The sequence below is a fragment of the Nicotiana tabacum genome, chromosome 20 (assembly GCF_000715075.1).
Source record: "Nicotiana tabacum cultivar K326 chromosome 20, ASM71507v2, whole genome shotgun sequence".
In the NCBI taxonomy this organism is placed as follows: domain Eukaryota; kingdom Viridiplantae; phylum Streptophyta; class Magnoliopsida; order Solanales; family Solanaceae; genus Nicotiana; species Nicotiana tabacum.
The window spans coordinates 155607620-155619743 of record NC_134099.1 but is presented as its reverse complement, the minus strand read 5'-3'; the positions used below and the strand labels follow the sequence as shown (position 1 = coordinate 155619743).

At 36.4% G+C, this 12124-nt stretch overlaps 1 protein-coding gene across 1 annotated transcript; it reads left to right on the top strand.

The window, feature by feature from the left end:
* Positions 1-5639: 5639 nt before the first annotated feature.
* Positions 5640-10679, top strand: LOC107764236 (uncharacterized). The gene is made up of 8 exons (XM_016582792.2): positions 5640-5971; positions 7206-7642; positions 7739-7811; positions 7935-8015; positions 8588-8651; positions 9129-9216; positions 9324-9408; positions 10432-10679. The coding sequence occupies exons 1-8, from the start codon at positions 5879-5881 to the stop codon at positions 10471-10473; spliced, it is 963 nt and encodes a 320-aa protein (XP_016438278.1). The 5' UTR covers positions 5640-5878; the 3' UTR covers positions 10474-10679.
* Positions 10680-12124: the final 1445 nt, after the last annotated feature.

The following is a 12124-nucleotide window of genomic DNA, read 5'->3' as shown; positions in this document are numbered from 1 at the left end:
ACATCAACCATTCCCACGAGGCCCAATTCTATGTTGCCGTCTTTTCGCGGACATATTATAACACCCAAGAATGCTACTATAAAAACCAAACCCCGCCTTGCCTCACATTTATCTTTATTTCCGGCATGGGTCAGACCAGTATTCGGTGCTTCGAAACCTTGGGAATTTCCATAGCGTTGGTACAGGAACTGGAAAGTGCAAAACCCTTCAGATAAATTCCCATCCTGAATATCCCGGCTAATACTCAACATATCCAGAAACTTGTGAGGAGATACTGGTCTCGGTGACACCGGGTACCGACTTCTAAAGTTTCTGCTATGGCCGGCGTAACCCGCAATTTCCTCTAGCGTGGGTCTGAGCTCAAAATCAGAAAAGCGAAACACATTGCGAGTCGGATCCCAAAAAGGTATCAAGGCTTCAATCACGTCCAATCTTGGCTTGATGTTCAAAAGTCCGACAAGACCACCCAAAACTTTTATCACAGTTCCTCGGCTACCTTTTCCTAGGTCATTCCACCACATGTGGAGTTGTAAGGGGATCTCTTCAAGAGCTGCGAAGGGTTCGTTTTCATCTGTGCTCATCCTGCACATTTATTAGGGTGATTTAATTTAAAAGGTTATGACTCATTTTGACTCAAGAAAAGGTTATCACTATTTTTTTTTTTTTTTTTTAAATTTTCATAAAAAATCCGGCTTTGTAAATACGGCCTTTCAGCACTTCGAGGAAGAAGATTTTAACGTTGTGTTTTCTAAACGGCCAAAACCTTAAAAAAAACTACTAAAGGTGGTTGTTCTTGCAAAAACGGTCTTCTGACGCCCTTTTGGGGACATTCAACTATTTTAGACAAGAATGACATCACCTTACTTATTTACAATCAAAACAAAAAAATTTTGTTCTTTTTGGGCTATTTTTACAAAAATGAAGTTGGACCCGATGGGGGTTGCCTACGTATCCCACAAGTTAGACTTTTATTGTTTTTTTTTTGAATTTCGATAGAAAAAACTTCTAAAGAAGAAAGAAAAATATTTTTGGAATTTTATTTTGAATCTATGAAAGAAATGCTTCTAAAAACAATGAAATATTTTTGAATTTTCTTTTCAATTTTGAAAGAAGAATGAAAATATTTTTGGATTTTTGGAAGAAACTAAAAGAAAATATTTTTGTATATATATATTTTTAAAAAAAAAATTAGGGTCTAAAGAAGCAGTAAAAGAAAATATTTTTGTATATATTGTTTTTAAATAAACAATTAGTTTCTAAAGAAGCAAGTAATGGAAAATATTTTATTTTTTTTGGATTTTTTGAAAATTGGAGTCTAAAAAAAGACTTTTCTAGAGAGGAAGTAAAGGAAAATATTTTTGGATTTTTTTTTTAAATTATGGACCGGAACCGATGAGGTTTGCCTACGTATCTCACATCCGGTGAGAATCAGACCCGCGTAGTTCGCCAGTTTTGACAGAACAGGGGAAACATGGTAGTTGAAAACTTTGGCTCATTTGGAGATGACTTCTTTTTTTTACGGAATTTCGGCAGAGTTTCAGAATTTTCTAAATACCTACCTTTCTCTCCTATATAATTATTATTTTTTTTTTTTGATTTTTTTTTTTTTTGATTTTTTTTTTTTGATTTTCTTCCTCTGTTCTAGAAGCCGGTCAACATGCAAGCCGAAACAAACAGATGCGCAAGTAGCACGTAAGATGCATCAGGATGGTCTTTTTCAATTTGGGTACACCTGTCCTAGACAGACCCAACCTCTGTGTTGAGTCTCCAAGGTCAAATGCACGTGATGCAAATAAACGTTCCTACTAGGGATCCGGCATGAGGCTTGTTATACTAGATTTAAAAACCTAGGTTTATTGTTCTAGACCTGGCTTACCCGAGCGGACAGCTCGAGCCGAGGGGGGGCAGCGTACCGGGAATACAGAAGCTTCACCGGCTTTGTAACTTATCCGAACCTCATTCTAAAATTGGGATAAGACTCTAACAGAAAAGAAGTCACACGAAGTGCACACTTCCCAGATGATGTAGAAGACTCAGAGAGAGGAGGGTTTCGTAGCAATTTATATACAGTCCAAACAATATCAAAGCGGTAAAAGCAGCATTTAGCACATTAGGCTCAACATGTAAAAATCAAATAAAACAAGCCAACTATAACAGTTATTCTAAGCTCGAATTCTTGAACCCTGAACCAGAGATTCTGGGTTCGTTCCCCAGCGGAGTCGCCAGAGCAGTCACAACTCCTTTTTACACACCCGAAGGTAGTACAAGGGAGTTTTTCCAATTAAAGTGACATTATTCGAAATGAGATTAATTTATTCAATTTTGTTCAGAGTCGCCACTTGGGATAGTTTATTTGGTGTCCCAAGTCACCGATTTATTTTAAATCCCAAATCGAGGAAAATTTCGACTTTCCTTTTTGAAGTCTGCGAACCAGAAATTCTGAATAAGGAACTCTGTTAACCCGGGGAAGGTGTTAGGCATCCCCGGATTCCGTGGTTCTAGCACGGTCGCTTAAACTATTATAACTGGCATATTATCTGATTTTAATACATGTTTTAAACTATTGTGCATTTTTACCTTATAACCGCTTTTATTTAATTATTGTTACATATTGCGAATTATGTCACGAGAACCGTACTCACAATCTACAATATGTTTAATTTTTTTTTAAAAGATTAAATTGTGGCCGGGTCACATAACTGTACCCCCGGATTTTAGTAACTAGGTGTCACAAACTACGTTACGGGAACCGTACCCGTAGCTATGACAATTATTCAATTAACGCACCTAAAGTAAACTACGAAAGTTCAAGCCAATTTCTATTTTTTTAGCTTGCGTTTTCTATCTCTTTTATACATACACGAACATATACATACTTCAAAAGTTTTTGTAAAAAAGGAAGATATATATATTTAAATTTGCTTGACTTATGTAACTTAATTTACAAGTCATGAAAATACATAGACTAGTAAAAAAAGGATTGGATAAATCAGGAGGCAAAAAGTCCAAGAACCAGAAAACGTGAGGCAGAGAGGATAGGGGGGCAAATTTTGACGTTAAACTAATCAAATAAATAAAGTAGATTGTGGTTGTAAAAGTTGGAGTGCACAAACAACTCATTAACAAACTATTGAGGAATCATTATGCCTACGAGTTGAAACATGTGATACTATAGATCTTTATATTTTTGCTACTAAAAAAAAACTATATACCTCATGATGTCGCTTATCTTATTTCTGAAAATGGAGTATAGAATATAATTTACGGCTTGTTTGCTATTAAAAGATAACCATTGATGGCCATCAGATCCTCGATTTAAGAGCAAATTTGCTTGGATTTTACTCTCTTCCTCGATGACAAGAAGTGAAAATTAAAGAAAATGAGTAAAGACTCCCAAAGCAAATAACAGATTCCAAAATCTTTACAGCATTTACTTCGTCAACATTTAATCTAAAGTTTAACATTTTTGATTCATTACACTACTTTATTCAAATGGAAACCAAACATTCATCCATGACACACTAGAATAGCAGAAATCGTATTTTTGAGCAAATCCAAAAATCTAAAAGGAATTCAATAACTTTATATAGCCATTCAGCAAAACATAATACAAAGGATTTGGGACTGACCTAACAGAGTTAAGCGGACACCAAGAGATAAGCCAAAGAAAAGCAGAATCCAAATCACATAAGGAGCTCAAGAAGCAATTTCAACAGTAGCAACAGAGCAGCAAACTTTTACCCGAATCCAGCTGAAAATTTTAAATTTTGAAGCCTTTGTTTTCAGCTCTTTTGAGTGTGAAGAACTTTCAAAGTGAGTCTCTCAAATGTTGGGTGTGAATTCAGGTGTGCATTTTCAGAGAAGCTTCCGTGGTAAAATGAGTGTGTGCGGTCGTTTTTCTTGGGAAGAAAGGGTGAGATCTGTTGTATTTGTCTGTGAGATCTGTTGTATTTGTCTGTTGCTTGGAGAAAAAATCCAAGAAGAAGAAGAGAGCTCTCTTGTAAAATGTGCCCTTTTCTATATATAATTTTTTTTAAGGTGAGGTTTTGATGTGTGTGTTATAGGTAGAGAGAATGATGAAGAGTGGGTGGAGGAAATATTTTTTCGGGAGAGTGGGGAACATGAGTGGGAAAATGGGAAAAGTGGGTAGTGAGTGGAGAAAGTGAGGAAAGTGGGTAGTGAGTGGAGAAAGTGGGGAAAGTGGGGAGAGTGGGGAACATGAATGGGGAAAATGGAGAAAGTGGGTAGTGAGTGGAGAAAGTGAAAAAAGTGGGTAGTGAGTGGAGAAAGTGGGGAAAGTGGGGAGAGTGGGGAACATGAGTGGGGAAAATGGGGAAAGTGGGTAGTGAGTGGAGAAAGTGGAGAAAGTGGGGAAAGTGGGTAGTGAGTAGAGAAAAGTAGGAATAAATTCAAACAAGGTCAAAAATAAGCTGCTCACACCGGATCTATCTTTTGTAGTTTTTTCTTTTTGATTCAGTGCTCGCCGAAGCCGATTCCGACTTTGACATTAGAGAATCGTTTTATTCCCGTTCGAAGAAAAAGAAAATATTGAGTGGTTATTTCTTTTGATTCTTGTCTCGTATTTTAAGTTATGAAATCTCCTTTTTTTTTGGTAGTGCTTCCTTCTTATTTTTTTTCTTCTTCTCACTTTTAATGACTTCTGAAGGGTGGAAGAATGATGTATATGTTGTATATAACTATATATACTTTGTATAACCATGTATATTTGTATGTATTCTCATAGTTATACAGAATTATACATGATTATACACAAATATACATGATTATACATATTATACAACATAGATATATTTATGTATAATAAACGTATGACTATGTATAACAATGTATATAAGGTGTTTAATAATGTAAATTTTATTTTTTTTCCAGTGAAATAAGAATTTCCCTTACAAAATTTTGAATTTTGAAACAAAAAAAAAATTAAAATTATAGGCTTTAAGGATGAATATATTTTTTACTTCAACTTCTTGATATTGTGAATTTTAGGAAATACTATAAAGAGTGAAGTAAAAAGTAAATAAGATGAAAATGGAAAAAAGGAAAATATAAAAATGAAAGAAAAAAGCGGAATCTGATTTAGGCGTGATTATGGGTGTAGTTGACGAAGTTTGACGAAATTTACGAGTTTGACTTGTTTTCATAAAATTAATTAATGTTTGTGGGCTATTGGATGAAAACCGTATTTGTGGGTTAGGCGGGTGAAAAGTACCTTCTCCAAGTGTATTTTCATGTAAATTTTCCTGAATTAATTGTCTTATCAAGGGGAGTTAATACGCGGTGTACTTTTTTTTCCTTAAAAGGTTTTGTCCCACTAAATTTTTCTTACAAGGTTTTTAACAAGGCAATCAAAAGGTATATTGGTAGATATGTGTACTCTTTTTTTCCATAAAATTATATTTAAGGTGAATGTGTATCTTTAGAGAGTTTTTAGAGTTTATTACTTTAAGACTAAATTACTTTTTCTATCACATTATTATTTATCCCAAATCAATAAGAATTGACTTTGTTACTCTGGGCAATACTCTTGTTCTTTTATTGCTTTATAACACAAACTATATTTATGGTTTTATTTTTTAAATTTCGGACAGATGAGTTTTTCTTTCTTTCTTTTGACATTCTGATCTTTCGGCTGTTACGACAATCGGTCGGTGCTGGTCTGCTGGACACCCCCCCCCCCCCTCGGGGCCATCCCCACACAACTCCCTCTCCATCCAAAGTTGTTCCCTTTTCCCGTTATGCACATAACTAAAATCAGCAAACGTTCACATTGACCTATAAAAAAACATACCCATTTTTTTGTTCTGAATTTAAAGCTTCTGAATTGGGTAGCAGCTAAAAATAGGGGTGGAAAAGAGGTATGAATGCCATAAAAGATACAGTTTCTGAGAAGCTTTCACGTCTTTTTTCTGATTCTCCTTCTAAATCTTCTGATCAACAACCTCCTGATCAGGTTCTTTTTCTCTCTTTCTCTATTTTAATTTTTTTGTATAAAAGCCCCTATATTTTGTACGTGTATGTTGTTATGAGACTGAGATCTTTGCCTTTAATCTGTTTTTGAGGTTGATATTTTGATTATTAAGCAATGTCATTGTAGTTTGAATATTATTGTTTGATTAAGGTGGTGTCCAGGCCAGCTTGCACCCACCTCGACTATTTCACCTGGTACGTGTAATCTCCAGCCTACATAGGTACCGGGTAACTCGGCGCACCAAGATGTAGACATATGAGGAAGAACAATGTAGTTAGAAGTTAGAACATTAGAGTTTGAATCTTGATGATCCCTTAATGAGCTGACTAATCTGATAATGTATTAAATTGGTTGTCCTTAAAAAATAAATATTTAGAGAACTCTGTATTATGTGATGGGAATTATTTTTTCTTTCCTTATTAGAAGGATTGACTGGTTTTCATTATTGTTTACTTTGCCATGGGGCTTTGGTCTAGTGATAAAAGCGCAACACGATGATGTGGATTAGGCACTTATCATGAGTCCGAATCTTGTGCAGAGTCGCAAACAAAGCCTAGTATTTAAGTGGACAAAGAAAGAGGGACATATGCCCGTTATCTACGGAGTTTCGAACTGTGCGGTAGCGGAAGCTCGGGGATTTCTCGGTTATGGAATTTCGAACTGTGCGCTAGCGGAAGCTCGGGATTTCTCGGTTATTAGTAAAAGAACTATTCCTTAGTTTTTGATAACAAAAGACAAGTTGGGTTAAGCACTAGTCATGCTGGTGTCCTTACATTAGGCGTTTGCGAGCTGTCTTTGAAGTCTTTCAGAGATTTGTATGTCAGTAGAAAGCGCAGAGAACCTCTAATGTTAAAGACCTCCAAGTTATTGAGTATTGGAATGAAACAGGTCCGATATAAGTGAAACGGATATTGAAAATTATATAGCCACACCAGCAAGCTTTATCATGTTCCAAGAACAAATTTTTTATCGCAAAGAACACTTGACATTCTAACTGAAGTCCGTTGAATGCAATTTTCTGCTAAGTTGAGCAACATGCTACATTTTTCCTATTTGGTCCTTTTGAAGTAGGATTTTGGTTTATTCAAGCAGAAATTTTATAGACTTATTTTCCCCTTTGTGTTTCCATATCAGCAGACTTACTGTTTTCTTAAGTATTTTAGTATGCAACCTTTGATTGACCTATTATTGTGACACTGTTTTTCTCTGTGTTTAGGCCAGGCCATACACCAAAGAGGGTAGATCTTTATCATCTATACTTTCTTTCTTTCTACCGTCAACAAATTTTGTTAAGCTCAGAGATCAAAATGATGTCAAGTCACTTCAATCTCATTCTTTTACGTGGAGAAGTAAAAGTTTCTCATGGCGCGATAGACCTTTGGAAAGATACACAGATTGTGATGATCATGATGATTACAAAGAGATGCCGAACGAACCATTCTATACACCTAGATGTAATGGAGAGCCTAATTCTGCAAGGAGTGTCGCCAGCGGTTTCGAAGCTTTTGAAGATGCTCCTGATGGAGACAATTTAGAGCAATCCGTGCCTAATCTCATTGATGATTCTGTTTTCATTTCTCCGGGCTTGTATGATTTTTTCCAGTCTTCCCTCCCTAATATAGTGAAAGGTTGTCAATGGGTCTTGTTATATAGGTAACTTCGACTTAAAACTAGTTTTTACTGCAAAATCTGTTGCAACTCTCGGGCTTGAATATTCATATTTATTCTGTTTATTTGAATGAAGGGCAGCACTGCGAAACATGGTATATCTCTTCGTACTCTAATTCGCAAGAGCGCTGATACTTCTGGTCCTTGCTTACTGGTATTTTCGCCTCCACATTACTGCCATAACTTTTTGCGCATGCACTCCCGATATGTTAGCATTTTTTTTAAAAAAAATTCGTTATCAGTCAATGTGAATTTTTCTTAATCATGCTTGTTACAGATTACTGGTGATAAGCAAGGTGCTGTATTTGGTGGGTTGCTTGAGGCACCACTCAAGCCTACCGCGAAGAGGAAGTACCAAGTAAATTTTCTTCTCTCCTTTTATATGACACAAGTGATAATAGCCAGTATTGACTATCTTTAATCAATCCAAACTAAAGGTAAACTAATATTCGGACTCCAAACCACCATCTTTTGTTGTCTAGTTTTAAACACCCTTCCGCAAGAAGAAACAGTGTATATTCTTAGCAATCACGTAAAACAGTTTGAAAGGTGCTGTATTTGGTGTGTTGCTTGAGGCACCACTTAAGCCAACTGTGAAGTGAAAGTACCAAGTAATATTTCTTTTCTCCTTGACATGTGACAATACCGCATATTCATTTTCTTTAATCAATTTGAACTAATGGAGTAATGGTAAACTATTATTCAAAGAACAGATTACCAGCTTTGTTCTTTAGTGTTACCCTTGGTAATGTTGCTAAGTCAAACACCATTCCGCAAGAAGAAATATTCTATATTATTAGTAGTCACGTAAACATTTGAAACAAGTAGTTATTTTTTGCCTTTTTCATCCTAACCGACCTCTCTCTTCTTTTTTTTTTCTTATATGTTTATTTCCAATGCTAAGGTACCTTTGTTCTATGATTATGACAGGGAACAATTCAAACATTTGTATTCACAACTGTATATGGTGAACCAAGACTATTTAGACCTACGGGTAAGTATATCACCTGGCTACTATATAAGTCCTTAAAAAGCAGTGGCTGAAAAATTTCCTCTAAGGAAGTTGAGGAATTCTAACATAATATCTGTTTAATGTACATTTTCCATTATATACTAAAGTAAAAGAGATTATATTGGTTTAGTATGTAAGTATATAAGATTTTCTCCAACATTCATATATACTGATCATGTAGCTGTAGGCTTGTTGTTTGATACTGCTCGAGCTTGACACCTGTTAATACACCCCCCCCCCCCCCTTATATTTTTGAACACAAAGCTTCCTATCCTTAACATAGGCCCATTGTAATGGAGCTGTCTAGTGTCACTTTGTGTTTTGCACTCTCTACATCTTCTTGATGCCAGTAATGAAATTACTTCATCAAAAAAAAGATTGCAAGAGCAAATTATCATTGACATAATCCATGAGAGGGTGCAGACGTAAGCTAATCTTCTTATCTTTTTTTGGAATTAGGTGCCAACAGATATTTTTACTTGTGCATGAATGATTTCCTTGCACTTGGAGGCGGTGGACATTTCGCATTATGCTTGGACGGAGATCTGTAAGTTTCTGTGCCTGGCGTTCAACACTGTAGCTTGCAGATTTCTTCTTTTCTTTCTTACAATTTTCTGAAGTTCCATTTTTGTGATAAAATAAATTTTGATGAAGGTTATCTGGCAATAGTGGACCTTGTGATACATTTGGCAACTCGTGCTTGGCACATAATGAAGAGTTTGAGTTGAAGAATGTTGAGGTAATGTCTTCTTTAATTAATAATCTTCTTGTCACCTGTCCCACAAAAGAATACAAATAAAAAAAGTTGCATAACTCGTGCAAAAATAAGAGGTAGGAAAGGGAAACTTAGGTGTAAGCTCATTTATAATTCCGACTTTGGACTGTACTCAGAAAAAGGGGAAATTTTTTGAATGGTCTTCCATAAATCTAACTCTCTCCTTACGATCCTAATCTGCATGGATTGTCTACATATTGATGCATAACAACTGTATAACAAAGGCACTTCTATTTTAGAAAGTTTGATCACAGTTGATCCATAGATGAGGATAACTGGGAATCATACTGCTTGAATATTTCAAAGACTACATTTTTGGAAGGTCGACAAAATTCAAATGATGTAATAAAGCACTCATAAAGAGGTCTTTTAGAGAAGGATAAAAATAGAAAATATATTGAAGAACAATTCTCAAGTGATGTGTTGTTCTCGTTTAGAAGGGGAGCCTTGGAGCAACGGTCAAGTTGTCTTAGGTCACGGGTTCAAGCCGTGGAATCGGCCATTGACCCTTGCATCAGGGTAGGCTGCTATATCACACCCCTTGGGGTGCAGCCCTTCTCCGGACCCTACGTGTACGTGGGATGCTTTGTGCACAGAGCTGCCCTTTGTGTTGTTCTCGTTTACATTTTAAGGTTATAGATTAGGGCAGGAAAAGATATCATAAGGTTGTTCTAGTGTTAGGGAAGCTTATAAAAGTCAAGCCGCTCTGCTCTCATACCAAACCAACCTATTATTGATAATTAAGGATTATGGCTTAAATAAGTCAAATAGGATCATTCACCAATGCCTGAAAGCTTAAGATGTCACAAACTCACTAGTAAGGTGTTCTAAAACGCGGACACTTTACACGTCATAGCAGACTCGAGAAAATTATTTAGACAAGTTCCTCAAAATTGTGCTGCCAATCTTGTCCAGAAAGTATACTGTTTGGATACTTTGCTGAACATTCTATTACCAATGTTTGACAGTTTCTTTTTCTTGATGCAGCTGTGGGGTTTTACACATGCATCTCGGTACCTTACCTCGTAGCAAGCCTGAAATGTTTTTTTAATATATAAATATGATTATTTATTCTTTCATGCCCAAAGAAGCAGCCGTCTCCATTTTAATGGTGGAGTGTTCCTGCTGTACATGGGCAAGTTGTATCAAGAAATGAGATTCTAGTTAGTGTAGATTAAATCAGCTGATCATTATGGTTGCAAGTACACTCATTCTTCTTGTTTATGACATTATGAATGGTTTATGACATTATGAGTCCTTTCTAATCATACAAAATACAGGTCTTAGCACTCATGAGTGTTAAACTCTTTATTAAAAAAATGAGTGTTATTATACAAACCACAGCAGTTATATATTCTGCACACAATTTGTAGTTAAGCTATTTGCTTATGAGTGTCCTGGCAATGATTTTCCTTTGCGAAGGCCAATATACAACAACAACAAACCCAGTATAATCTCACAAGTGAGGTCTGGGTTGCGAAGGCTAATACATGCTTCTTAAATCGACACACTAATGCTGGTAATCGTAATTACATGAGCATTATTATCGATCACTAGAAAATAGATCATACTCTATCCAGTCTATAATTAGGATCGGATTATCTATGAATCCGTTCATTAATTTTCCAACAACGCAAACAGACACAGATGCATGTGTGACAACGTTCATTCTTTTTTATGGTATTTTAAAAAATTGTAACCAATCTTATTATTTTCCAAAAAATTGAGAAATCGCCACCAAGTTCTAGCGAACCAGATATGGTGCTAATAGCTTCTTTTTTTTAATAGAGAACTCCCGTATACCAAAAAGTAGAGAATTTACATCAGAACATGATTCTCTACAAAAGACGTCCAATCTTCTAAACAGGTAGGGGCTATATGAGTGCACCAAAAAGCGATCAAAAATAAAAGACTATTCTTAAGATGTGAAAAAGGAGACTCAATCCCCTCAAAAGTTCTCCTATTTCTCTCCCCCAAACTATCCACATGAGAGCTAATGGGGCGAACTTCCACGTCTTTTGCTTTTTTCTTCTACAGAAACCGGCCCAGTTGTATAACATTTCCTTTACCGTGCTTGGCATCGCCAATTGAACACCAAAAAGATTCAGGATTACCCTCCACAAAGCCGAGGACACAGGGCAATGCAACAAAAGATGATCAACTTCTTCCCCTGAGCTTTTACACATGTAGCAGCAAATAACAAGTTTAATCCCTCTCTTTCGCAGATTTTCAGCAGTCAAAATCACTTCCCTCGCCACTAGCTATGCAAAAAAGCACACCTTTGTGGGAGCCTTAGGAATCCAGATCGAGGAGTATGGAAAAGTGGTCTCCTCTCTCACCAACTTACTCTGGTAAAAGGACTTTACGGTGAACAAACCATCGCCACACAAACCCCATCTCCAAGAATCATAAGATGGTTGGGGCTTGTCTTGCCCATATAACAGTGTCAACAAATCTTGGAGCTCCACAATCTCCCAATCTTGCATGTTCCTTCTAAATAAGAGGTCCCATACTAACCCTCCTCCCCCCCCCACCCCCCACCCCCATGCTCCTTACGAATCTGTTGGTCCATCAATTCCTTCTGGTTTGAAACTCTAAATACATGGGAGAAGGAGACCCTCAGAGTATCCTCTCCACACCACCTATGATTCCAAAAGCTCATTCTCCTTCCATCTCCCAC

Coding starts and splice junctions, on each gene's coding strand:
- LOC107764236 (XM_016582792.2), top strand. CDS start 5,879: ATGAATGCCATAAAAGATACAGTTTCTGAGAAGCTTTCACGTCTTTTT. Junction 5,972..7,205: donor ATCAACAACCTCCTGATCAG/GTTCTTTTTCTC, acceptor CTCTGTGTTTAG/GCCAGGCCATACACCAAAGA. Junction 8,016..8,587: donor CCGCGAAGAGGAAGTACCAA/GTAAATTTTCTT, acceptor TGATTATGACAG/GGAACAATTCAAACATTTGT.